This window comes from Colossoma macropomum, unplaced genomic scaffold (assembly GCF_904425465.1).
Source record: "Colossoma macropomum unplaced genomic scaffold, Colossoma_macropomum, whole genome shotgun sequence".
NCBI classification, from domain to species: domain Eukaryota; kingdom Metazoa; phylum Chordata; class Actinopteri; order Characiformes; family Serrasalmidae; genus Colossoma; species Colossoma macropomum.
Genome location: NW_023494788.1, coordinates 39,658,754 through 39,683,317, shown reverse-complemented (window position 1 = coordinate 39,683,317; position 24,564 = coordinate 39,658,754). Strand labels below are relative to the sequence as shown.

At 39.9% G+C, this 24,564-nt stretch overlaps 2 protein-coding genes across 3 annotated transcripts in view; both read right to left on the bottom strand.

Moving 5' to 3' along the window:
• flt4 (fms related receptor tyrosine kinase 4) overlaps positions 1 to 2,359 on the bottom strand; it is a 58,574-nt gene extending 56,215 nt beyond the window's left edge. Inside the window, exon 1 of one of the 2 annotated variants that reach the window (XM_036569329.1) lies at positions 1,963 to 2,359. In XM_036569329.1, coding sequence (XP_036425222.1) covers positions 1,963 to 2,020 — 58 coding nt within the window. In that variant the 5' untranslated portion in view covers positions 2,021 to 2,359. The remainder of the gene's footprint in view (positions 1 to 1,962) is intronic. The other variant, XM_036569328.1, reaches the window with a different exon arrangement.
• A 13,332-nt stretch (positions 2,360 to 15,691) lies between these two features.
• On the bottom strand, positions 15,692 to 23,628 carry trim105 (tripartite motif containing 105). The gene is made up of 7 exons (XM_036569327.1): positions 23,508 to 23,628; positions 22,676 to 23,007; positions 20,476 to 20,571; positions 20,164 to 20,397; positions 19,727 to 19,746; positions 18,656 to 18,765; positions 15,692 to 18,548 (listed from the first exon to the last, which is right to left on the bottom strand). Exons 2-7 carry the CDS (start codon positions 22,958 to 22,960, stop codon positions 17,995 to 17,997), a joined length of 1,299 nt encoding a protein of 432 aa, XP_036425220.1. The 5' UTR covers positions 22,961 to 23,007; positions 23,508 to 23,628; the 3' UTR covers positions 15,692 to 17,994.
• Between the last annotated feature and the right edge of the window lie 936 nt (positions 23,629 to 24,564).

Sequence of the window (24,564 nt, the reverse complement as noted above, 5' to 3'; positions counted from 1 at the left end):
ATCATCGTATGGACTTTCAGGTAGTGCTTTACGTGCCATGCTTTCATCAACCTATTGTATATGAGTCATTCTAGAGAAACGTCCACTTTTCCATCTATCCATAGGTGTCAAACCTCATTGGTGTTACATCAGAGACGGTAACACCAGAGACATTTTTAATGAAAAATGCATTTTACAAAACGGCTGCTACGGAGCAACAAACCACATGTTGTCCATCATGGAATATCCACTAAAATATGTCATTTAATCCATTTGTATTCTATTTTTTCACAGTTACCTCAGAATAAAGCCGGTCACACCAGTGACTTCAGCTAAAAGCTTCATATGAAATCACGAGCTAAATGAGAAAATCTCTGATAACTGAAAGACTCAGTGGACTCACCATGTGCTTTTCTTCATAGATCCTCAGAAAACAGGTAAAAGGGAGTCAAGTGATGTCATCAGTGTGACTTTTATTTCAAAATAAGAGATTTTTTGTTATGTAGTAACACCAGTGACACGACTCCTGGGGACAACAACTTTCATTATATATTTTATAATATTTATTTGGCATTTGTTTTCTTTATTTCATTTAAATCATATATTTCATAGTCTTGTAGGGATTACTGCAGTTAAAATAGCAAAAAAACATGTTTTTTACCTCAAAATATGGCCTCACCTTTTACACCTGACCGTGAGGACGAGCTCTTCTGTGGTGCTTGGAATTCTATATGATTGATTTTAAAACCAATATTGCTAAATCGACGGCTCAAGAAGGTGTAAATGTTAAAATAACTTATTTTAAAATATAAATAAATTGTAACCCTAACACGTTTTTCAAGTGTAACATATCTGTAAATGCTAGGGACACAAAAACGGACGTTTCTGTAGAAGGACCCATATCTTTAAATCTGCGTATCCTGATGAAATCTATTCCAACATCATCCATCATCCTAATACATTTGTTGCCTATTATCATCACCGATCAGCTAAATTAAAGCCCAGGTCCCTCTACTGACACTGAGACAGTGAGAAGATGTTCTGGCCTAATATATTCACTGATCTGCTTCTCTAGACCATCACATTATTTGGCTAGGCTCCTTTTGACAATATGAATGTCAACAATGATACAGGAAAAGATTGCGGTCTATGAAGCGATGCACTCTTCATAGCAGCTTTCTTCAATCCCAAATGACTTTAAATACTCCCAGTGACATCTCATAAACTGTGACCAGGGCACAATCACAACCAACTGTCTGTGCTACTGTGAGGCTGTAGTACTTGAGAATGTAGGCCAGCTGGTCCATGTTGCTCTTTTTTTTGTGAGGTAAAAACTTTAATACCGTTTATTCTTTCAACTCTCTGCTGAAATAACCAGCACAGACCAGCATAAATGACCAGCATAAATTCTATGATAGCTAGTCTGCCAAAATAACATATCGCTGTTGTGGGAAGAAAACCTCGTATCTCCAAAATGGTAACTTTACAGGAGAAGGAAAAAACCTACTTTACTTTTAATGTAAGTCAATGGAACCAGACGTTTTTCTAAGCCATTTTATGTCATTTATTTTACTCCGTTCATCATGAAATTTACAAACAATATAAAGGGTAACAGGCGTTTTCAAATCATGTCAAAAACTGAAAAACGTCAAAAATGGAGATACGAGGTTTTGGTGAACAGCTAACCTAGGTTAGCTATGCTATGCTAGTCTATGCTGGTTTTTCTAGCTGGGCTGACCGAGGAAAGCTAAAAACAAAAAAAGAAAGAAAACGAGGGGCTAAAATAGGCCTGTCTAAATTACAGGTAAACATTTTAAAAGCAGCTCTTGGAAGGAACCATATTAGGGTCGAAAATCTGACTTAAAAGCACTCATGGACCCTCACACCCACCCACACAGTCCGCACAGAGCCGTTGGACATCCGAGTGAACTTTAGCTACCAACTTTCCGAGCGGCAACTCACCCCAAAACACGGCACCCTCACCTGAGAAAGAGGCTATCCCGATCCAAATCCCACAGAAAAGTGTGCACTCTCTCTTCATCTCCAGCGTTACAGTCCTCGAAGGTTTCAGATTTGATGCCAGACTCGTTGGTTTTCTGGTGTCATTTACTCGCTGAGCCGCAGCTGCAACTTAAGTCCTCAGAGTCCTTCAGGTGGCTCGCGCGCCCCTCTCTCTCATCAGCGCGGGAAACCGGGAGAGCTTCAGGACGACGAGCAGGAGAAAATGTGGAGATCTTTTTTTCCCCCCCTGTTAAAAAAAAGGAGAGACTAAATTCTGGATCTGAATGGATTTACAATCATTTCCCTTTCCTCCCGTGACTGACTCGCTCGCCCACCCCTTTCGTTCATAAAATGCTTGGGGGCAGTGGCTCAGATTCGGACCTTTGGGTTAGGAGTCTCCTCCTTAACTTCCCACAGGCTAAACTCCTGTGAGGAGACCAGTTCCCCTTAACTAGCTGAAATTAAGTGTCTATAAAAAGAGGATAATGCTTAAATCACCATAGGGAAATCTGATATGCACCGATCAGGCATAACGTTCTGACCACCTTCTTGTTTCTACGCTCATTGTCCATTTTATCAGCTCCACTTACTATATAGGTGCACTTTGTAGTTCTACAGTTACAGACTGTAGTCCATCTGTTTCTCTGATACTTTGTTAGCCCCCTTTTGCCCTGTTCTTCAGTGGTCAGGACCCCCATGGACCCTCACAGAGCAGGTACTGTTTGGGTGGTGGATCATTCTCAGCACTGCAGTAACACTGACGTGGTGGTGGTGTGTTAGTGTGTGTTCTGCTGGTCTGAGTGGATCAGACACAGCAGTGCTGCAGGAGTTTTTAAACACAGTGTCCACTCACTGTCCACTCAAATAGACACTCCTACCTTGTCAGTCCACCTTGTAGATGTAAAGTCAGAGACGATAGCTCATCTGCTGCTGCACAGTTTGTGTTGGTCATCCTCTAGTCCTTCATCAGTGGTCACAGGACGCTGTTGGCTGGATATTTTTGGTTGGTGGACTATTCTCAGTCCAGCAGTGACACTGAGGTGTTTAAAAACTCCTGCAGCACTGCTGTGTCTGATCCACTTATACCAGCGCAACACACACAAACACACCACCACCACGTCAGTGTTACTGCAGTGCTGAGAATGATCCACCACCCAAATAGTACCTGCTCTGTGAGGGTCCATGGGGGTCCTGACGTCTAAAGAACAGGGTAAAAGGGGGCTAACAAAGTATGCAGAGAAACAGATGGACTACAGTCTGTAACTGTAGAACTACAAAGTGCTTCTATGTTGTAAGTGGAGCTGATAAAATGGACAATGAGTATAGAAACAAGGAGGTGGTCATGATGTTATGCCTAATTGGTGTATGTGCACATGTAGCCCATCATAAAGTGTCAGACATGTACTTCAAAATATACTTACATATTTGTAGTGTACATATATCTAAGTATCAAATATTGGAAATATAGGAATATAGGCACCATATATGGAGCATACATACATGTCTGATCTGTGGGTGAACACATATGAATCATAGATACTATATGTCTGATGTATGTCTGATACATGGATCATACATATATATACATACATATATATATATATATATATATATATATATATATATATATGATAGAAACACTGGAAGATCTTTTAAAAGCAAAAGATCAACATGAAATGCACTAGAAGGCTGCACTCAAAGCTCATAAATATGAGCAGTACATGCCACCCATTTATGAACAATGTTTTCCAACATGTATTTTAAATATATGTATTTCAATAAGCTCATATTTGTGTCCTATATTTGCCAATTTCAAATAAGTTTGTGTGTATGTTACTTATATGTTGGAAGAAAACCTTGTGTCTCCATTTTTTGTTGTTTTTCAGTTTTTGACATAATTTGAAAATGCCTGTTGCTCTTTACATTTTGTGTGAATTTCATGATGAATGGACTAAAAGAAATGACCCAAAATGACTTGGAAAAAAGTCTGGCTCCATTGACTTACATTAAAAGTAAAGTAGGTTTTTTCCTTCTCCTGTAAAGTTACCATTTTGGAGATATGAGGTTTTCTTCCTACAGCTGGCCTTATGTGTCAAATATAAGTTGGATATAAGAGAAATCCATATATGCTAATATATGTCATATATTTGATATCCATATATTGTCATGGGTCAGATTTCTGTATCGGTAACTCACAACTGAGATAAAATAACTCATGCTTGGGGGAAAATAAGTCATGACTGAGTTTGTAGGCGACAATGGAAGGCCCGTTTATTGTTCCTGTCAGGAAATACCAAGTGAATAAATGAAAGATAATTGCAGTGCCGATTGGAATGAAGCTTTCTGTACTTTTTGGACTGCACTGACCATCTAAAGGTGCCTCTTAGCCCTTTCTGAGTGACCTAAACGACTGCAAAGGGTTCAGATTTCGTTCCAGTAATGCAGGAGCACATTTACTGGTTTATTCAATTGATCTCGGTCTTCAAGCATTAATCAAATGCGCTCCTGCTTTTTTGGAATGAAAACCTGCAGGCTCACCGGCCCTTTGCAGATAAGTTTGAACACCCCTGACCTACACAAATACATAACCTGGCCAGATCAGCTCCAGAATGTTCTGAGGTGACTTTACCCATATAGAGCTACCTAGAAATTCAAACTTTACAGTACAAATCAAGTACAAAATGCAATTAAGGTCTTGCTTTGTTAGCAGTTACACAGTTCTCTCTGGTCAGCCTGCAATACAGTGGTCAGCCTCAGAGTGTTGAGTTACAGATGGGCTTAGAACAATGCAACATCTATGCTAAGGCTTGCAACTAAAAAGTCCAAATAAGGGACACATTCATTTTCAACCTTCATAAACGTTACACAATAGCCAAACCAATAACTGTTATACCCAAATCTGTGACATTTTCTTGGTTTATTCAGGACAAGATGTTCTGACAGGAGCTGCAGTTGCACCACTACGAAAAACAAATATGTAAACAAAATATTTGCACAGACAAGATACAAATGGTTGTTGCACTAGCCTGATTAATGTTGCCCTGCAGCGGCATGACCGACCGATATATACCTATTTCTAGTGTAATCCTATAAATATAAAAACCACAAGACTTGCCATTCTAGTCATAATGCAATACTGCTGCTCTCCTCATTGCTTAATCCAATACATTTCGGGTTTCTGACAGACAAACAAAGCATTGCCAGAAGGGCATTTCTTAAGGTACCGTCAGATTAGGAGCTTCCCGCACATGCTCCATTTCCCAGCTCCTATGTTCTCACAGAATCTTGGAAACCATTACGTTCCTTAAAGACACACTTTCAGAATACTTCAAAAAATTAATCCGATACTGCTGTCAAAAGCCAAATGCTCCTGGGAAAGCAAGCTGGAGACTAAACTCCAAGACCATGTATAGCAGCTGCACTGAAAAGGCCCACGGTTTAATTCAGTTTGATATACTGCTCTGCTTACATCTGTCTAAGAGCAAGAAAACGATGAATTCTGTTGTTGGCCCCAACTCTTTAAACATTGTCCTGACCCTGCCAGTATATTTCACAAGTTCTGTATTCAGAATACAGAAATGAAGTATCTGTATCCAGTCCAAGTTACATTTTGTAAAGGTAGTATTTAGAAAACAGTTACCTTTTACATCTTTGGGAGAATACATTTAGAATACCTACCTGCTAAATGTTTAAAATATATATACCATCTTTAAAAGAAACACCATCAACGCTTGTTTATTAACTATTTTAACCCTTGTGTGGTGTTGGGGTCTGTGGGACCCATTTTCAATGTTTACAAAAGGAAAAAATGATGTCATTTATTATTAATTCAACCTCAGATTCTTGGTCTTTGCTCATTTTCTGTGAAGAACATAATAAAATAACCCATTTTCAGAGCCTTCACTCTGTTCACCCCCCACACATTTATATACATGTGGTGTTGGGCTGAACCCACGGGGAGTAAAAGTGTGGAGGTGCTGTGTCCTTCACTCTGTTCTCCTCCTACATGGCCTGCTGTGAGTGTGTGTGTGTGTGTGTCAGTGTGTGTGTTTGTATATGTGTGTGTGTGTGTGTGTGTGTGTGTGTGTGTGTGTGTGTGTGTGAGGGTGGACAACAATGACAGGCTGCTGACTGGCTACAGCTGCTAAAGGAAACCCTATGGCCACTTGTGATATTTAAACATCTGGTATTTTTACATAAATTGTTATGGTTTAAAAAATCAATAATGTGGTGGGTCCAGCAGACCACTGAGTAACAAACACATCAACACCACACAAGGCTTAAAATTAGCACAGTGTATAAAAACAGCCTCTGAAGAAGGACTCAAAAAACAGCTTCTTTACAAATGCTGAAGTTCCTGCTAAAGCCTGAGTAGACTGATAAATCACTATGATGAGTCAATTGTTAATCTGAGTGTCAGTAAACACTTTTAAGGGGTGACTGAACTGAATAGTCTCCTCACTTATAGACATGTTCACGAGTGATAAGCTGAGCTTTGGTATTGTAATGGACTTGCATGTGTTTCATGGCAAGTTCCATATCTCTGCTGTCGGAACAAAACCTCGTATTTCCATTTTTGTTGTTTTTCAGTTTTTTACACAGTTTGAAAATGCCTGTTAGCCTTTACATTGCGTGTAAATTTCATAATGAATGGAACAAGAGAAATGGCCTAAAATTACTTGGAAAAAAGTCTGATTACATTGACTTACATTGACAAGTAAAGCATGTTTTTGTGTCTCCTGTAAAATTATCATTTGGGAGATGTAAGGTTTTGTTCTGACAGCAGTGACCCAGCATCTCATAGGCAAATTAGCAAAAATGTATTATTGGAATATGGGAGCTTGTTGGGTTAGGGCATGAAAGGGCAGTGGGATTATGGGAGCAGCAGTGGACTGAAGCAGGCCATGAAAGACAAAATAATGTTGAGAATTTTCTTATTATTTTGTATCCATTTGAATAATAATTGAATTTTGACATATTAACAGAATAATTACAATTAGAAAAAATGAGTTACATTACATGAAGACTACATTTAGGACAGTGTATTCAGAATTCAGCCATCACTACTTTTTCAAAGTGTTTAGCCCAACACTGTGGCTGAGTACATCTTAAATTGCATCTAGCAACTTAACTTGCCCCATTTATTTTTTGACACTTCACCATCTGTAATTTAAGCAGACCATTCTAGCCTAGCAACTTCGCTAATTGGCAATTATAACAGTCTTTTTCAAACATTCAGAAATCAGCAACTGTTGTAATCTCTATAAACTGCTTTGTCCTCTACAAATACAGCAAATGGAGAACCTCTCAGACCTTTCCAATTAAGCTCTGTAGGTGTAGACAGATGGAGACAGAAGAGAAGGAAAGAGAGAGCGAAGGGAAAGGAAGAGAGATGAGTATGTGCTTGAGTGTGTGCTGTGCGTTTCTGATGTTAGATCTCTTGACCTTGACATAAAGAAGACATATAGCAAGGCGCAAACTTCAGCTCTAAATTTGCTTCCCATATACAGCATATCTGAACCACAGGGCGAAGTGTGATCTGAAAGGGGAAATAAAAGACTTCTTCTCAGGCCCGTGGAGGAATCCAGCATGTGGGTTAGATGGCTGCAGGTGTAGGCGATTTGTTAAAACACTCCCACACTCTGCCGTGCCCAATTAGAGGTACAGTCCTTGGCCTTGCCTGCTGATCATTAGCACTTTCTCAACAGAACAGCGTTGGAAAAACAACCGATTATTCAGTTGCTGGTATATTCTGTGTGGCGTCCCTATCTTATTTCATCATTTTATTTTTTTCTTGAAATTTCTGCTTAGATAAGTCATCAAGATGTAAACAGAGCAATTCAGAGTGGTTTGATATGCAACGCGCCATTCTCCAGAGACTTACAGATTCAGAATTGTTCACAGTGGTGGTGATAGGAACCAGACGTCCGAATCATTTAAAGTTTCTAAAAGCTGCCTCGCAGAAAGTTATTACATTATATGGTTACGAAGTTGTTGCCTGATGTCTGAGACATTGTTTATGAACGATTTGAGATAAGGATTTGGCCTATGGCAGAGGGGCATATGCAGGGTGTTGAGGCAAAAGTCCCAAAGGAAAACTTACTTATCCATTACTTATCTGTTACCATTATCAACAACATATATAAAAATATCAGAACACACATGCAGGTTCACTGGTGGTTCTGAATAGTAAATAAAATAGCAATTTTTGTGTTTTGTACATCATGACTCCTGATTCCTATCAAAACCAGTGTAAAGAAATGACTGAATTACACAGAAACTTTGAAAAGTTGGTGGAATTTCCCTTTAACTGCCTTTAGAACACTGTTTTATGATAGTTTTAAGACAAGATAAATCTAATTTTCTTAATCCATTCATAGTGGAGAGGTATATGCATGGCATTGTAAGGCAAAGTAGTTCCAAAGAAAACCACAATTTTACCATTATTAATGTTATTTTAATAAACTATAAGAACATACATGTTCACTAGTCATTTTGGATAGGAAATATACTGGCCATACACAACCAATGGTTCCTATCACCATAATTGTAAAGAAATTCAGAGTTGTTAAATTTCTCTACAATAAAAATAGTCACATCAACCCACTCTCAGTTACACTCAAAGATTGAATTATGCAGGAATTTTGAAGCATCAGTTTAAGAGATGCCTTTAGGAGATGCAGAGCATATTTCTTCTTCCATTAAATTACTCAATGACTAAAATTAATCATAACAGATACATATTTTAGATTCATTTACCAACTGAATGACTAAGAATGCATAAAAGCCATATGCAAGTAAAGTAATATAGATTACAATGGCCCCAAATGAATTATGTGTTATGTTTCTCCTCAACACAGAAACCAGGTCATTGTGTTATATGTGGATGATTACATAAGCATCCTACATATCATCTCTAATATATATTTCTTGGGGGGGAAACACACTTTATGCATAAAAAAGAAGAGACATCCCAAAATCTTATTAATGATACACACCGCACCCTTTTATATAACATTCTTATTAAAAGTACACACACCTCACCCTGCCGTTCATGCTCCCTCTCTTCACAGGCTTCAAAAAAAAGCTGTAGACGCAGACCATGCACCTCAGACAGAATCCCATTACGTGCGTCCTGGGTGAGTTGCAATCATTTCTAATTTCTGTTTTCGGAAATAACAGGACGTTTTGAAACCGAAAACCCCACATGAAACAAAAACACACTGAAACAGCAGGCATGTGCTAAGCACAGCTAAAGAGGCCTGACAACCAGATCCACATCAGGTCCAATAATTCCTTTGGAGAGAAAGACAAGCGCGTGTGCGCACACGTATGTGTGTTTTCTCAGGCCGCGCTGTGTTTGATTTGGCTCTAGCACCACTCATTAGTGAAGCCGTTATGGTGGGCAGGGGATTCTCAACTACCCAGCGTTTTTCAGGCATGTACATGAACACAGTGGAAGGGGCTAATTAACTAATTTAGGCCTTCCTCAGCTCGTCAAATGTAATGGCCCTCACTGTACAACGTTCCTCATTAGCAGCACTGGTTAGACGCAGGCCTCGGGCTAATGTCTCTATTGAGTTTTGTACAATGTAATAGGCCTCCAAAATAATGTATACATACATTACTCTGGAAATTTAACCTGTAATCACAAGGTCTGTTTTGGTTTTGCAAGGTTAAAAGAATTTCATGTGCAGCTTCTGGCCTTCACGATGCCTCCTTGCCTCATCAATACAGCCTTAAACTAACATAGAGTTGTATGCAAAATGCGTATTTTATTCATTTCTGAAGTGAAAAGAAGTGAACACAAGCTCTGTAGCTAACTATCCTAACAAATTACATTTTATACAAATGTTAATGCTCTGTAATTTGATTAATTTAAAAGTACAAAAAATAAAATGGTAATTGTGGCATGTGACACTCTTCCAGTTAAGTCTCAGAACTTAAGTAACTCGTTAGGCTTTTTGACTCTTGATCGACTCTTTAGGGCTGGTTACGCAACTCCAGAACTGTAATTAGGATTTTTAGCTGATGATAATTCCAGAGCGTAATAAAATCTTGTAAATAATAAAATAAAATCTCAATAAAATCACACCTTGTACTAACATTCAACAACCACGTGTTGCTCTAAGCAGCTGGCTGAGGATCTAAAAATGAAGCTCATTCATCACTACAAAGCATAAAAAGACATCAAAGTGCTTCCAGTTTGTAATTTTACACTGACCTAAATGTCATTGAGAAATGGCAGTTAAGGGGAAATGTGGAAAGCAAGATCTTGAAGTCCAAGAAAACTCTCAGGATTAGCTGCTCGTATGCTGGCCAGAAAGGCAAAGCAAAACCCCCATATGACAGCAAAGTCGTGCTGAAAGGTTTAGATAACACAGGAGGGGTGATGTACCATTCTATTGGGCAGCATTGCTTGCACAAACAAACGTGATTGGAAGACTTATCAGAAGGAAATCTTACCTGTGAGCTCTTCACAACAGTCAATGACTAAATTATGCAAGACAACATCTAGATAAGCCAGAGGCATTTTGGAAACATGTGCTGTGGACTGATTAGATAAAAAATTAACTCTTTGGCCACTATTACCAAGGAAAGTTCAGAGAAAAAAGGAGCAGCATTTGATGAAAAGAATACCTCACCAGCTGTTAAGCGTGGGGAGGGATCTATTATGCTTTGGTTTGTGTGGTCACCAGAGGCACAAGACACACTACACGCCTAGACGGAAGAAAGGATTCCACTAAATATCAGCAAATTCTGGAAGCAAATGTGACACAGTCAGCCAAAGAACTGGAACGGAAAGGAGGCTGGCTTTTACTACCGTACAATGATCCAAAACATACCTTAAAATCCATCACGAAATATTTTAAGGAAACCAAACTGAAGCTTTTGGAATAGCCCTCTCCGTCCCCTGACTCGAATATCATTGAAATCTGTGGGTAGACCTCAAAATGCCATGCATGCAAGATAGCCCAAGAAGGAAGAGTGGGTAAAAAAAATTCCTAAAACAAGAATAGAAAGACTAGCTGGCTACAAAAAAGCATTTGCAAGCTGTGATATTTGGCAAAGGGGTCATAATAACTACTGATAGTAAGGTGTCCAAACTTTTGGACACCTTACTCTACACTGAAACATGTCCAAAGATCCAAATTATCAATGCTGTGATGTTTTTCCTGTACACAAATCAGCTAGACCTGACTGGTACACTGCAGAAAACCTGGCAGGTGCTTTTGTTTCTCCATGTCATCTATCAATACCTTTGCACTTGTACTTTGAGCTGCTCTAAAGCAGGTAACTCCCATTATTCCCTAAACACAGAACATATTAATTCTCTAAAATAATGACCTCAGCACAATATTAGTCACTTTACATTTTCATCATAGTAAGAGTTACACATAGTCCACCGTGGACATATGTCTTCTTTGTGTGTTTATTCTCACCATTTCAGTGAAAAATACTGGATAAAATGGAGATTAGGAAAGCTGCCCAAGACCCCACAACTGCGAAGAATAACAGTGACTTAAGTGAGAGCCTCAATATTATTGTAGGCTCTGCTTGTTTCTCTACACCTCCAGGCGTTCACCCTGTGACCTTGGAGAAATGGTCCTTTTGAGCGGCTGTAATGGAGTACATATTTTTAAAAGCCTGTCCACAAGCAGCACGGCTTACTGGCTCAAAAACACCATTCACCTCCCGCTTTCTGTAAACTTTGCCTGAAATATCCAGCAGGTTTAATCTGAAACACTCCATGATGTCTGGTTATTAGCTGTGAATGATAAAAACATGATAAAATTACTAGAACTTAAGGACATCAATGCTTTGATTTAGAATTTCCATTTAATATTAGAAAAAGGCCACATATAAATTTGGAGATTGGATCACAGCAACGCTTTGGGACAAACTGACGACTTTCTAAAACATCTTTTATCCAGATATGATAATGATGATAATGTGCTGTCTCGGCGCTGCACTGTCCTGTCTATTTACTGTGTCTAATGTCTGTTTTACTTATTGTATTTATTGTATTGTTTCTAGTTTAATGTTTGCACGCTTACACCTGCACGTTTGCACTTTGTCTGTATTATTTTGTTCCATGTGGCACCACGTTGGTCCTGGAGGAATGTAATTTCGCTCCACTGTGTACTCATACATAGATGGATTGAATATAAAAGCCTCTTGACTTGACTTGACGTTAGAGAGTTTTCCATCTTGAGACAAAGCTTCCAACAGAATTTAACAATTTTAAAAACTGTTTTTCAATAAAACCGGAAGGATAAGCAGCTTAGAGAATGTGTGTTTTTAATAACTTTTATAAAAGTTTCTAATAGGAATCATATTAAAAAACTGCAATAACCTTTCACAAATGTCATACATCCTTAAAAACAAAGATGCCATAAAGGGTTCTTTTCACATGATGCCACTGAACCACTTTTGGTTCCCCAAAGAACCTCTCAGTGAATGGCTCTTCAGAGAACCAATTTTGCAAATGAGATGTGTGAGTGTGAAGAACATTTTTAAAGTATAACACGTAGTGTGAATGTTCTGGGAAGAACCATTAAATTACAGAACCTTTATGTTAAGTGAAGGTTCTTTAAACTATTAAAAGGTTCGTCAAGCTCACACATCCCCTTTTGAAACATTATTCTTTAATTGTTGGTTAAAATGTTTTTTTATGGCAGGAAACTTCCAGGCCAAAGTGCTGCAGAGATCAGCGTTTACCCTCATCTAATGCTCTGAATTCAGTTCATGAAGGTCTTGCTAATTAGCCGATGAGCTGAATCAGGTGTGTTTCATGAGGCTGTGTGCTGAAGTCTGCTGTGTTTTGGCCCACGAGGACTGGAGCCTGACACGTGTTCTATCGCATCGCTCAAAGAACTCAGACATTGCTTGCATGAATTTGTCATCCCTCATCTGAGCTATGTGTGAAAAAGCAGTCATTTAAAATGACAGAACTAACACAGTTGATAACACCCCTGCATCCCCCTCAAATGGAGCCCTAAAACTAGAAGTGTCTGTCACTTTTGGATATCTTTTAGCATTGAATGATTCTACCACTTTCATAAATGCAGTTATTTGCTTTCATTTGACAATTTTTCGATAAAAACATATAGTAAGCATGATTTTCTCCTTTTTTTTGCTGTCACAGAGCTGCTCAAGCGACAGACTCAGGAGATCTTTTGTGCCCAGAGCCATCAGGCTCTTCAACTCTTCCCAGTGGGGCCAGAAGTGAAGAGAGAAGAGGGAAGAGGAGAGATGAGGACTGAATCTCTTATGCTAAATTACAGGTTTATTTTATCTGTCTGCACATCTGGACACCTTACTGTACATATTGCACTTCTGCACACCTTATCGCACATCTAGTCACCTAGTCACTTCATTTCAGTACTAATAAATGCATATATTTATTCAGTATTGTCATTATATGCTGTTACCTGGGCCTCCTTGTACATCCATTATTGCACTGCCTTTTTATATCTCAGAATAGATCTTACTGCATAATTTTGTATATCCCTATTTGTATTTATGCCTGTAGATAGTTTTTTTTGTATATATTCCTCTTTTTATATTGTATCACCCTTATTATTATAACTGCCCTGGGTTGTGTAACTGCTACTGCCTGCTAAATTTCCTTCGGGATCAATAAAGTTATCTATTAAAAGTGTTGGCTCAAATGTCCTCTTAGCTCTTGCCTCTTCCTTCATGAAACTGTCTGTTTCTTCATACAAATTTGCTGCACTTCAGCCTCTGGGTTTCACTTTTTGAAACGATTCTAATTATTGTTGTTGTTTTTATTGTTATTATTATTAATGTTTTCTTTGACATGAAAAGACAGTGTTTCCTGTCCAGCAGTGCTCTCAGGGGTGCAGCTCAAGGACTAGGCCTTGAAGTGCCACGGCTCCATCTGCCACATCCTGAGGTCAGAAAACACACGACAGAGCATCCCGCTCACCGGAAGGAAACAGAACCATGTCACTCGCCGCCAAGCACTGCCAAGAACCAGATATACCTGACTGATCGTCTGTCCCCTGCTGTTTCCAGGACGTTCACTTGATTTTTGTCTGCCTCATCAAGTCAGGTGGCCCGTGTAATGAAAGCAGTCTCCTAACAATGAGCTGACATCCAAATTGAAAATTGGAAACCAATAGTGAACTTTGGGCCTTATGTTGTGCCAAAATTGCTTTTAGTCTAGTTTCGATCTAACAGGTAGCAAATGAAAATATTGATTTGCCTGAGATGTGATTTGGCAGGTCTCAGACTCAAAAGTATTAGACGGATGACAAAGAAACTTAAATAGCAGTAACGAACGCCTCTGTCCCTTCAGAGGCCGAGTTTGTCCACCAGCCGATGGAATTTCGAATGATTCTGAGCCCTGAGTTTGACACAAAATGCTGCTCTCGGTGACAGACTACCCCATTTTCAGACCTCGCTGCTTTCAATTCGTCGTTTACGCAAAGAAGCGAACAATCATTTGCACTCCATGTACTCGCACACCTAATCTCCAGCCAAGCTGAAAGAAAAACACTACTGAACAAGTCCAACTTCAGCAATTAAGTCACTGGGCGCATAAGCTCTGTGTCAAATGAATCTGACAAAAGGCAGAGTAGTGGAATGTTAATGGGCTGTTTAAATCCTCACTCCTCTCCGTGTTTAAAGGCAGGCAGCCTGACCCCTGGGGAAGCAGCACAGTCGCCCGAGCTTGCGACACCCGCCAAAAAGGCAGGGGCTGTGCCACATCCTGTCCGACGCACCCCCCCAGGAGGACAGTAAAGCAGTTTGGGGGCACAAGGCCCACCATTCTGTTTGTGTGACCCCTCGCAGGGAGCAAGAGGAAAGAGGATGTTGAGGCACTTGCCTGCTCACACAGATAACACCGCTTTATCCTTGCCATTTTGGGCATCCGGGATGCCACCCCCCAGGTGGACACCCTCCAAATCATGTCTCGTCTGTAAAACTGAGGGAAAACAGAGTAAGATGTTTTTGATAAGTGCTGATTTATACTGTTGTTGCACAATTTGGCTTTGTGCTCATCTTCCGCATTCACAGGCAAGCAGTATTAGACTACAGTTACAATTAGTTTTTGCACACATTTGCACTGTTAATGATATTTCTGATTTAAAAAAAAAAGTTTTAAATAAGTCATGTCGATTGCTTCTTCATATAATGTAGTAACATTTCAGAAATTTGAACGTGGCACTTTTAGATGGGTCTCTTAAGTGATGCATTTCAATTTTAAATAGCTTAGTATGTTTCAAAGAAAACATTGGATCGGTACCCTCAATGTTTCAGTATCAGGTTCTGGAAAGATAAAAGGTATTGAGCCATCTTTAAAACATTGAAGTGACTCATTGTCTCTCTTATTGCACCAGTGTGGGTGGGGAGAGTGCCTGTTGTTTTTTTGTCAGTTAGGGAGGAAGGAGAGCAGGGAGTAAATCACCACTGACCATCTTCCTGTCATCTCACAGAGCTCGGACACAGCGACAGACAGGACGGCGTGATCTGCATTCAAATGACTACATTCCGGAGAAAACGCCCATCAGCTGAACAGTGAGCGTGACAGGCGTGAATGCTAGGGACGTGCCATCTTGACTAATGAGAAATTTTTACGGGAATTATATATATATATATATATATATATATATATATATATATATATATATTCTAGTTTCATATCTGACACAAACACAAAAAAGGAACTGTAACAGCAAGATGGAGCATTTTGACATTCATATTTATTATTGATTTTTGCTACTTACATGGAATGCTATGGTAATACAGAATGTCATCCAGCATAGATGTTTCAGATCAGTTATAGTCTTGCGGAGTGCCTTTTAGAAATCAACATGTATGTACAATTTATTTACAGCTCCTACAGCATTTCTGATTCTTTTCAGCATTGCTTGATTCCAAGAGAAACATGCTCGAGAGCAGGTGCGAATAAAATCTCATATATATAAAAAAACTTTTGTTGTTGTTTTCACCGAGACAAAATTTTAGCTCAGGGTCATGTTGGCTGTGCAATGTGGAACGCTTCGCAATAACACTTCACTTCATCAATGTCAATTATCTGAGCAAAATCTTGTCTTTGGGCATCTGCTCTCATCTGGTAGGAAAACAGGATGAGAGTAAATAACTGATCTTTTTTCATATGTGTGTTTTCAGAGTAGACCGTGTACATAAAATGTTGACTAAGCAGTAATAACATGCGAACGACAGCCATTTGGACTGTTACTAAATTATGACAAGCTTTTTAAAATGAAGAAAGCCGAGTGTGATGTCTTCTCTATGTCTGCCTACAGGTCCTTACAAGGCACAGGGAGTGCAATAACTGTGTAATGTGATATAAATCAAATTCGCATACTTAGACTGAAGGCACAGACTTGGGCTATGTTCACATTACATGGTTGAAGTGGCACAAATCTGATTTTTTGCCTAAATGCAACACAGATCTATTTTTTTGAGCGTTTCAAAACAAATATAAGCCATTTCTATCTTTGACCCTGCACACTACTGAGGTCTATTGTTTCCAGCAAGTCGGCAGAGGCTAACCTGATGGTTTCAGGACCATATGTTTACAGATATGACAGCTATGGTTCACTTTCACACACAAATGTGAACGGCCAAGGCACATTAAATAATATTAACCAAGAAGGCTGTTTGACTTACAAAACTAAAAATATGCAGGCATTAATTGCAACCGTGCTTTATGTTGAGGCCTGTTTATCGCTGTTGTTGGAAGAAAAACTTGTATCTCCAAAATGGTAACTTTACTAAAGTAATTTAGGGTGATTTCTTTTGGTCCATTCGTCATGAAATTTACACACAATGTAAAGAGCAACAGGCATTTTCAAATTATGTCAAAAACTGAAAAACGACAAAAACAGAGATATGCTTGACACTAGAGCTGGTCGATATGGCTAAAAATGTTATCACGATAAACAAAATTCATATCGTGCGATATCGATACATATCGCGATAAATGTCAAATCATTATTTCTTTTAAGTTTGAAGGCTGGTTTTTGCTCCTGAGTGGTTAACTGCTGTTTTAAACTATCCTTTACGGTCAAAGTGTCTGGTGAGATTATTTTTAGCTGTCTGGTAACGAACGCTCGGCTATCCCGTTACAAATGCTGAACAAGTGTCCAACAACAGTGCTAAACTGTTTAGTTTCTCAACAACGTCAGCTTAGTACGAAGAACAAACATTAGCTGGCTTGGTACGTCAATGACGGATAACACCGCCTTACTGCCATCACTCCTACCACACGGAGTGACGGAGCGCTGCTTAAAGTTAGCCAGCTGATAAAAACAGATAGCCTGGGAAGATAGCGCTCTCACACTCTCCAATGCCTCACAGCTTCCTCAGTTTACTTTCGTTTGAATCAGGGCTGAAACTCACATGAACCCACTTCTTTCTTTCACTTTCCTTGCTTGGGAACGCACTAATACTAAAATATGACTGAGCGCTGAAAGAAGTGAGTTCGCTGTAGGACAGTATAGTTATGCCACTGACCTCGTCACTCACACTCGGTCACAGGAGAACAGATCGCCAATCGCTCCACTCAAACAGGGAATATATAACTCCACGTTTCAGATGTTGCTAAAGTATATTTGGCGACTCATTTTGCTCATTGCCCCCTCTCTCTTTAATCATGTCGAAAAAATTGAAAGTGCGCCCTCTCGCAGCGACAGCAGGGTAGTGTCGCTTTCCTTGAAGTAGAAAACACCACCAGGGCTTTCGCTAGAACATGGAAGTGTGAGAATGGTGCACTATACTGAAAATTGATCAAACATTTCTTCTATCTATTGTTCTATTGAGAAAAGTTATATCGCGATAATTATCGTTATCGTTTTATCGCCCAGCCCTACTTGGCACTATATGATTGAGTGGAAATGTGCAGCATAATTAAGCTGACGATGATTGATGATTTATTTTTCAGATCTGAGCAAATAAGGCTTATAGTGTGAACGTAGCCTTCCTGAAATACTGCAGCTCATCAGCTTGCAGGCCTTTTTAGAGAGAATAGTTGGGAAAATGGAGGAGGCGTATAGGCTGGGGTTGCTGGCCAGGCTCGCTAAGGCAAGTACTGAAGAATGGGAAAGCCTTTTCTTTCGGCCCGTTGGAGAAAGAGCAGAGCAGGCGCATGTCATTTGCATTGTAGAAGGAAACCATATGCACCTCAAAGTCTATAAAAATCCCGATTCTCTGTGGCTGGGAGGTTATGGGCAGCGGGGTCCAGGGCTGGGTCCCTGCTGAGTAATTGCAGCCGTTACGCAGGCGGAGGGTCCAGTAACCGTTCTCAGGGCACAGCTTGACACGGGCCTGCCGATCAACCGTTTCTAGGGCGACACCCAAGTCCCATTTGGGCTTGGTGCCAACACCCACCTCCCAGTAATGCCTGCCTGTTTGGAAGCCTTGGGTCGCAAGTACGTTAACACACTGGACAAAACGCTTTGGGTTGCATCTGTAAGTGAGCATGGCTTCATTCTCAACCACTTGGGTTCGGTCTCGAGAGAGCTGAAGACTTGGATGGACTGTGTCCTCATCGAAGGTCAAAGGTAGTGGGCCTGTGGATGAAAACCAGAACTGAAAATGATAAACCAATAATAAAACATTATTATGATCATAAAGATTGAAATACGTAGCTTCAGTAAAGATTTACCACAGTAATTACCTGGTCTTAAACTCTTAAACATCTTTCTCCACACGGTGTACTGAAGAGGAACTATATATTTACTGCGAAATCCATCAATATCCAGTCTTTTGGTGACTTGTAACTGTGGTCTGAAACAGAAACAAATCAGAAAAATCACAGTTCATGTATAAACAGTCATGTTAACCTTCTACTGCATGCATTATGAGAGCAATTAAAAATTAGATTCACCTTTCTTGCATAAAATCGACCTGATTAATGAATTCAAAAACATTTTTAAAAATAATAACGTGTGCAGGGGTCCTTTTGTGGTATGTTGCCCTGAGGCAACATTGTGCGACAATGGGAAGGCATGATATAGACCCGTGTTCCCTGAAGTGGTGAGATCTGGCTATGTAACTGTCTAAATCCATTCCACTGCTGCTTCTAGGCAACAAACATACTTCTGCAAATTCTTGTAACAAAAAAAATGATACTGAATGTTAAAAAAGAAGTTTAAAAGTGTCCACTTAGAGACAGTATGACCAAGTACATGCTTTTTATTGACTTATTCAACTTTATTGTTAACTCTGTCATTGTTGTTAAGTATCGTTGCTGTCCAAAGAAAAACAAGTATCTCCAAAATTTTACAGGAGATGGCAAAAACTTTCTTTACTTTCAATATGAGTTAATGAAAAGAGATTTTGTTCTAAGCACTTCTGGAGCATTTTTATTGGTCCAATCAGCTTGAAATTTTCGCACAATGTAAAGGACAGCTGCTGAGCTCAAATGATGCAGAGAAGTAAAAATCACAAAACAAGGAGATACGTGGTTTTCACTGGACAGCAACAATATGTATAAAGTTAGTGTAAAGTGAGGAAAAAGGGGTTTGTTGCCTAGAGGCAACGTCATGTAATAGAGGGTTAATGTATAAGAAAAAGTATACTAAAAGGAATAAAAGGCTTAGCACCAAGCCCAACATTTGGAACAGCCTTGTTTAAGAAGGAAACAGAATGTGCAAGCACTTCAAGGGGATCTAATCTGAAAGTAGCTTTAGGAACGAGACAGACCACATCACTATGAGAGGTGTAATAGACTTCAATTACCACTGACCTGGAATTGAATTCTGGCAGCTGAAAGGAGAGAGAGAAAGAAAACATTATCAAGATGAAGGATATATTTCAGAGACTCCATAAAAGAGGAATTCTGGACTAGGGGGACCGTTGCCGAGGCACTACTCCATCTGTTAGCCAGCACTGAAGCAGATGCTCTGATCTGTGTAGTACTCAAATCAATAGGTCTGCTACTGTGTGAAATGCAAATTAGATGATGGCAGCCGCCGCACATTACTAATATTTCATTCCTACCTTTACCCCAACAGTATTTTCTGTAAGCATAAACATGAATTTTCAAAATGTTGCCTCCACAGAAAATGGAGGTGGAAGAAAAATTACAACTGTGTTAAAAAGGGGGGGACAAAGCCAGGTCTGCAAGAGCGGCAGATACCCAGTCAGCACACCCCAGCATCAATAATGGAAATGGCTTGTCACCTCCAACAGTGCACTGCAGCTCACAGAGCTGGCAGCCTGCTGGATCGAGTTCACGTTCTGCTCCAGCTCCCGGACAGCTGCATGCAGGGACTCCAGGTGGCGCTCCAGGCCCTGCTCCAGCACCTCCTGATCCCTCCGGAGTTGCTCCAGCACAGCCGCCTCCTCTACCTGCAGGAAGTGGTGCAGGGCCTGGAAGTCGCTACGCACGCGGTCCTGGAGCTCAGCTCCTACTTTCTGTAAAAGACAGAGTGGGATTGACTTCAGTAGGAGATACACTGCATGCGGAAGTTTCTCCTTCTAGACTTCACCTACTTTTATTGTGTCCATCTGCTTCTCTTCCTCCCGGATCATGGTGATTATTTCTTCTTTCCGCTGCTTCTGGGAGTCCAAGCGGTCTTTGAGCCTCTTCTGGAAAAAAACGACATTAATAACCATGTAAATATTCCTTTGATTACTACACTAATATATTACTACAGTGTATATTACATGGCATTATATTACAACAACAGAATAATTTCAGGTTGACTAACAGAGTTGCTTGATATTTGCTGCCAATAGTTACACTTAACATACACCGATCAGGCGTAACATTATGACCACCTCCTTGTTTCTACGCTCATTGTCCATTTTATCAGCTCCACTTACTATATAGGTGCACTTTGTAGTTCTACAGTTACAGACTGTAGTCCATCTGTTTCTCTGCATACTTTGTTAGCCCCCTTTTACCCTGTTCTTCAGTGGTCAGGACCCCCATGGACCCTCACAGAGCAGGTACTACTTGGGTGGTGGATCATTCTCAGCACTGCAGTAACATTGATGTGGTGGTGGTGTGTTAGTGTGTGTTGTGCTGGTACGAGTGTATCAGACAAAGCAGTGCTGCTGGAGTTTTTAAATACTGTGTCCACTCACTGTCCACTCTATTAGACACTCCTACCTTGTCAGTCCACCTTGTAGATGTAAAGTCAGAGACGATAGCTCATCTTCTGCTGCACAGTTTGTGTTGGTCATCCTCTAGTCCTTCATCAGTGGTCACAGGACGCTGCCCACAGGACACTGTTGGCTGGATATTTTTGGTTGGTGGACTATTCTCAGTCCAGCAGTGACACTGAGGTGTTTAAAAAACTCACACTAACACACCACCACCATGTCAGTGTTACTGCAGTGTTGAGAATGATCCACCACCCAAACAGTACCTGCTCTGTGAGGGTCCATGGCGGTCCTGACCACTGAAGAACAGGGTAAAAGGGGGCTAACAAAGTATGCAGAGGAACAGATGGACTACAGTCTGTAACTGTAGAACTACAAAGTGCACCTATATAGTAAGTGGAGCTGATAAAGTGGACAATGAGCGTAGAAACAAGGAGGTGGTCATAATGTTATGCCTGATCATTGTACATTTATCTGTTATATCTATATCTATTTATCTCTATCCATATAATACTTTCTACATTCAACACTGGCAATATTACTGGTAGTATTACATGAAACAAAGCAGACAGTCTAACTTTGATTTATTTTGTCTCTTATAAAGTTACACTGATGAGAGAACTGGCAACAACAAAAAAGTTAATAATACAAGCCAGAATCAATAAACAGATAACAAGTAAGCATTCTCCTAAAACGTCATGGGCATGTCATGTGCCTTGAATTGGTCTTGTGATAGTAACAAAATGCAGAGAAGGAAAGTTCCTGAATTTTTAGGGCAATCAGATTGTCACATAAAACTGCCGAGCACACAGCTGTATACAATATTCAAAACACAACAAAGAAAAATGTAATTAGGAAACTATAAGTCATTTTTGAAGTTCCATAATCAAGATGTACTATAATGACCTGACTTTTTGCCTCAAAGTACTATGATAAATGTACATTTTCTATTATTATTATTATTATTACTACTACTATATTATATATTATTTCTTAGATCAATGAATCAATAACTCAATTCATAAATAATACAATAAAACACCACTGAAAATACAAACCTCTGTTTTAATTCTAAGACCATGTAAGGATACAGACACTGAAAAACACTTGCCTGTAAACCAGTGATCCCAAACCATGGTTCTGGATTACTACTGCCTGTATATTTTGGTGTTTCCCTGCTGTACACTGTTAGAAATAAAGGTTCTGTGCAGGTACAAGGTACAAACAATGTAAATGTTCCTCAAAGGTACAACAGTGGTTTTAAGGTCTGATTGTGAACCTTAAATAAGTTTTTCCAGGTGAAAAGTTCGTATTTGTACCTTTTCATAACCAAATGTTTTGAAACAGAACAGTAAAATAAAAGCCTGGAGACGAGACGGGGTGTGTGGAGTCAGTACAGCTTAGAACATATCATTTCAGTGGATTATGGTTCAGTTATGTTCCCTGACTAAAGGTACTGAGATGCAGACCTTTATTTCTGAGAATGTAGTGCACCTGACCCAACAAGTCAACTAATTAACAAGCCCTTCCTGAGAAGCAAGGCAGGAGTAATCCAGGATCCAGTAAAAAAAACACAACTCCTCACCTCTAAACTTTTCAGATAACCGGCCGAAGAACTTGCTTTGACTTTTTCGACCAGGCCGGCCACAAGATAGTTGGTCTGGAAGTTTTTGCTGGGGAACTCCTGCCGGCACTGAGGACACAGCGCTGGGCCCCTGAGGCTCTTCCAGTAGGCAGTGATGCAGCGCTTACAGAAGTGGTGCATGCAGCCCAGCATCACTGGCTCAGTGAACAGGTCATAGCAGATGGCGCAGGTGAGGTCCTCCCGAAGGGTGGTCTTACCCACCGTGCTGCTGCTGCTGGACGCCATTGGGAAAGACTGGAACTCTTGACTTTCACTTCCACTTTTTGTCACTCCTTAGTCAGGCGGTATAAGGCGAACATCACAGTGTCAGCATTTTTGGAAATGTCATTTCTTAGCAAGCTATTTAAATCTTCCCCTATAACAACTGAACTGAACTGGAATAACTGAAAGCAGCTAAACTGTGGCACCACGCAGCTCCACTGAAAGCCAAAGGACTTTGGCCGAAAAGTAAACAAGCTTTAGCTGCGCTGTTTGTGCAAGTAAACACATTATCTAGCTGGCTTTCGAATATTTAGACTATATTATTAACTATATCCAAATAAACGAATCCTTTACAGGTTTCGAGAAGGAACAAACGGTGAATAAAATATTTAAAAGCTTGGTAAACTTGACAATGAGGACGCTAACCTTAGCAGCTCACAGCCAGACAGTCAGCAGCCCCTTCGATAGTAAACGTTACAGCGCTAAGCGGCTAAGCTAGGCTAGAGTAAAGCTATAAAGGTGAAAAAGGGAGATTTTGAAAAGAGAGTGTTATTATGAACAAACTACCCACCGTCGCCGGGTCCTGTCTGTGGCCTCTGGTCCGAAACACCTGAGTTCAAAATGCCATGACGGCTGAACGCCTCGTCGCTCTGCTGGAAAACCCGGAAGACCGACTGACTGAGCGCTTTCGGCTCGGCTGTTATGTAACGTTAACCGCTCACAGCGCTGCTCGGGAGAGAGACTCTCAGCCCGTCAGGCCACAAGAGAAACCGAAACAACAGGAGAAATCTGGGGGGAAAGTATGTGATTAAGATGAGCTATATAGCTCATATACATACATATATATGTATGCAAATCCAGTTGTATTCAAAAGTTTGGGCGCCCCAGTCAGATGGCATGTTTTTGTTGATTTTCTAAATTAAAATAAGGTATGTTACACTTAAAAACATGTTTGGGTTACAATTCATGTATATTTTAAAATAAAACAATAAGTTATTTTAACAATTACACCTTCTTGGGCCTCAATTTAGCAATATTGGTTTTTAAATCAATCATATAGAATTCCAAACACCACAGAAGAGCTCGTCCTCACGGTCATGTGTAAAGGCTGAGGCCATATTTGAAGAAGAAAAACGTTTTTCTGCAATTCTAACTACAATAATCTATACATGACTATGGAATATATACATTAAATGACATAAAGAAAACAAATGCCAAATAAATATTGAAAAATATACAATGAAAGTCGTGTCACTGGTGTTACTGCACAACAAAAAATCTCTTATTTTGAAGTAAAAGTCACACCGATGACATACCTTGACTTCTTTTTACCTGTTTTCTGAGGATCTATGAAGAAAAGCACATGGCGAGTCCACTGTGTCTTTCAGTTATCAGAGATTTTCTCATTTAGCTCATGATTTCATATGAAGCTTTTAGTTGACGTCACTGGTGTGACCGACTTTATTCTGAGGTAATTGTGAAAAAATAGAACACAAATGGATTAAATGACATATTTTAGTGGATATTCCATGATTGGCAACATGTGGGTTGATGCTCCGCAGCAGCCGTTTTGTAAAATGCATTTTTCATTAAAAATGTCTCTGGTGTTACCTTTATTATGTGGAACA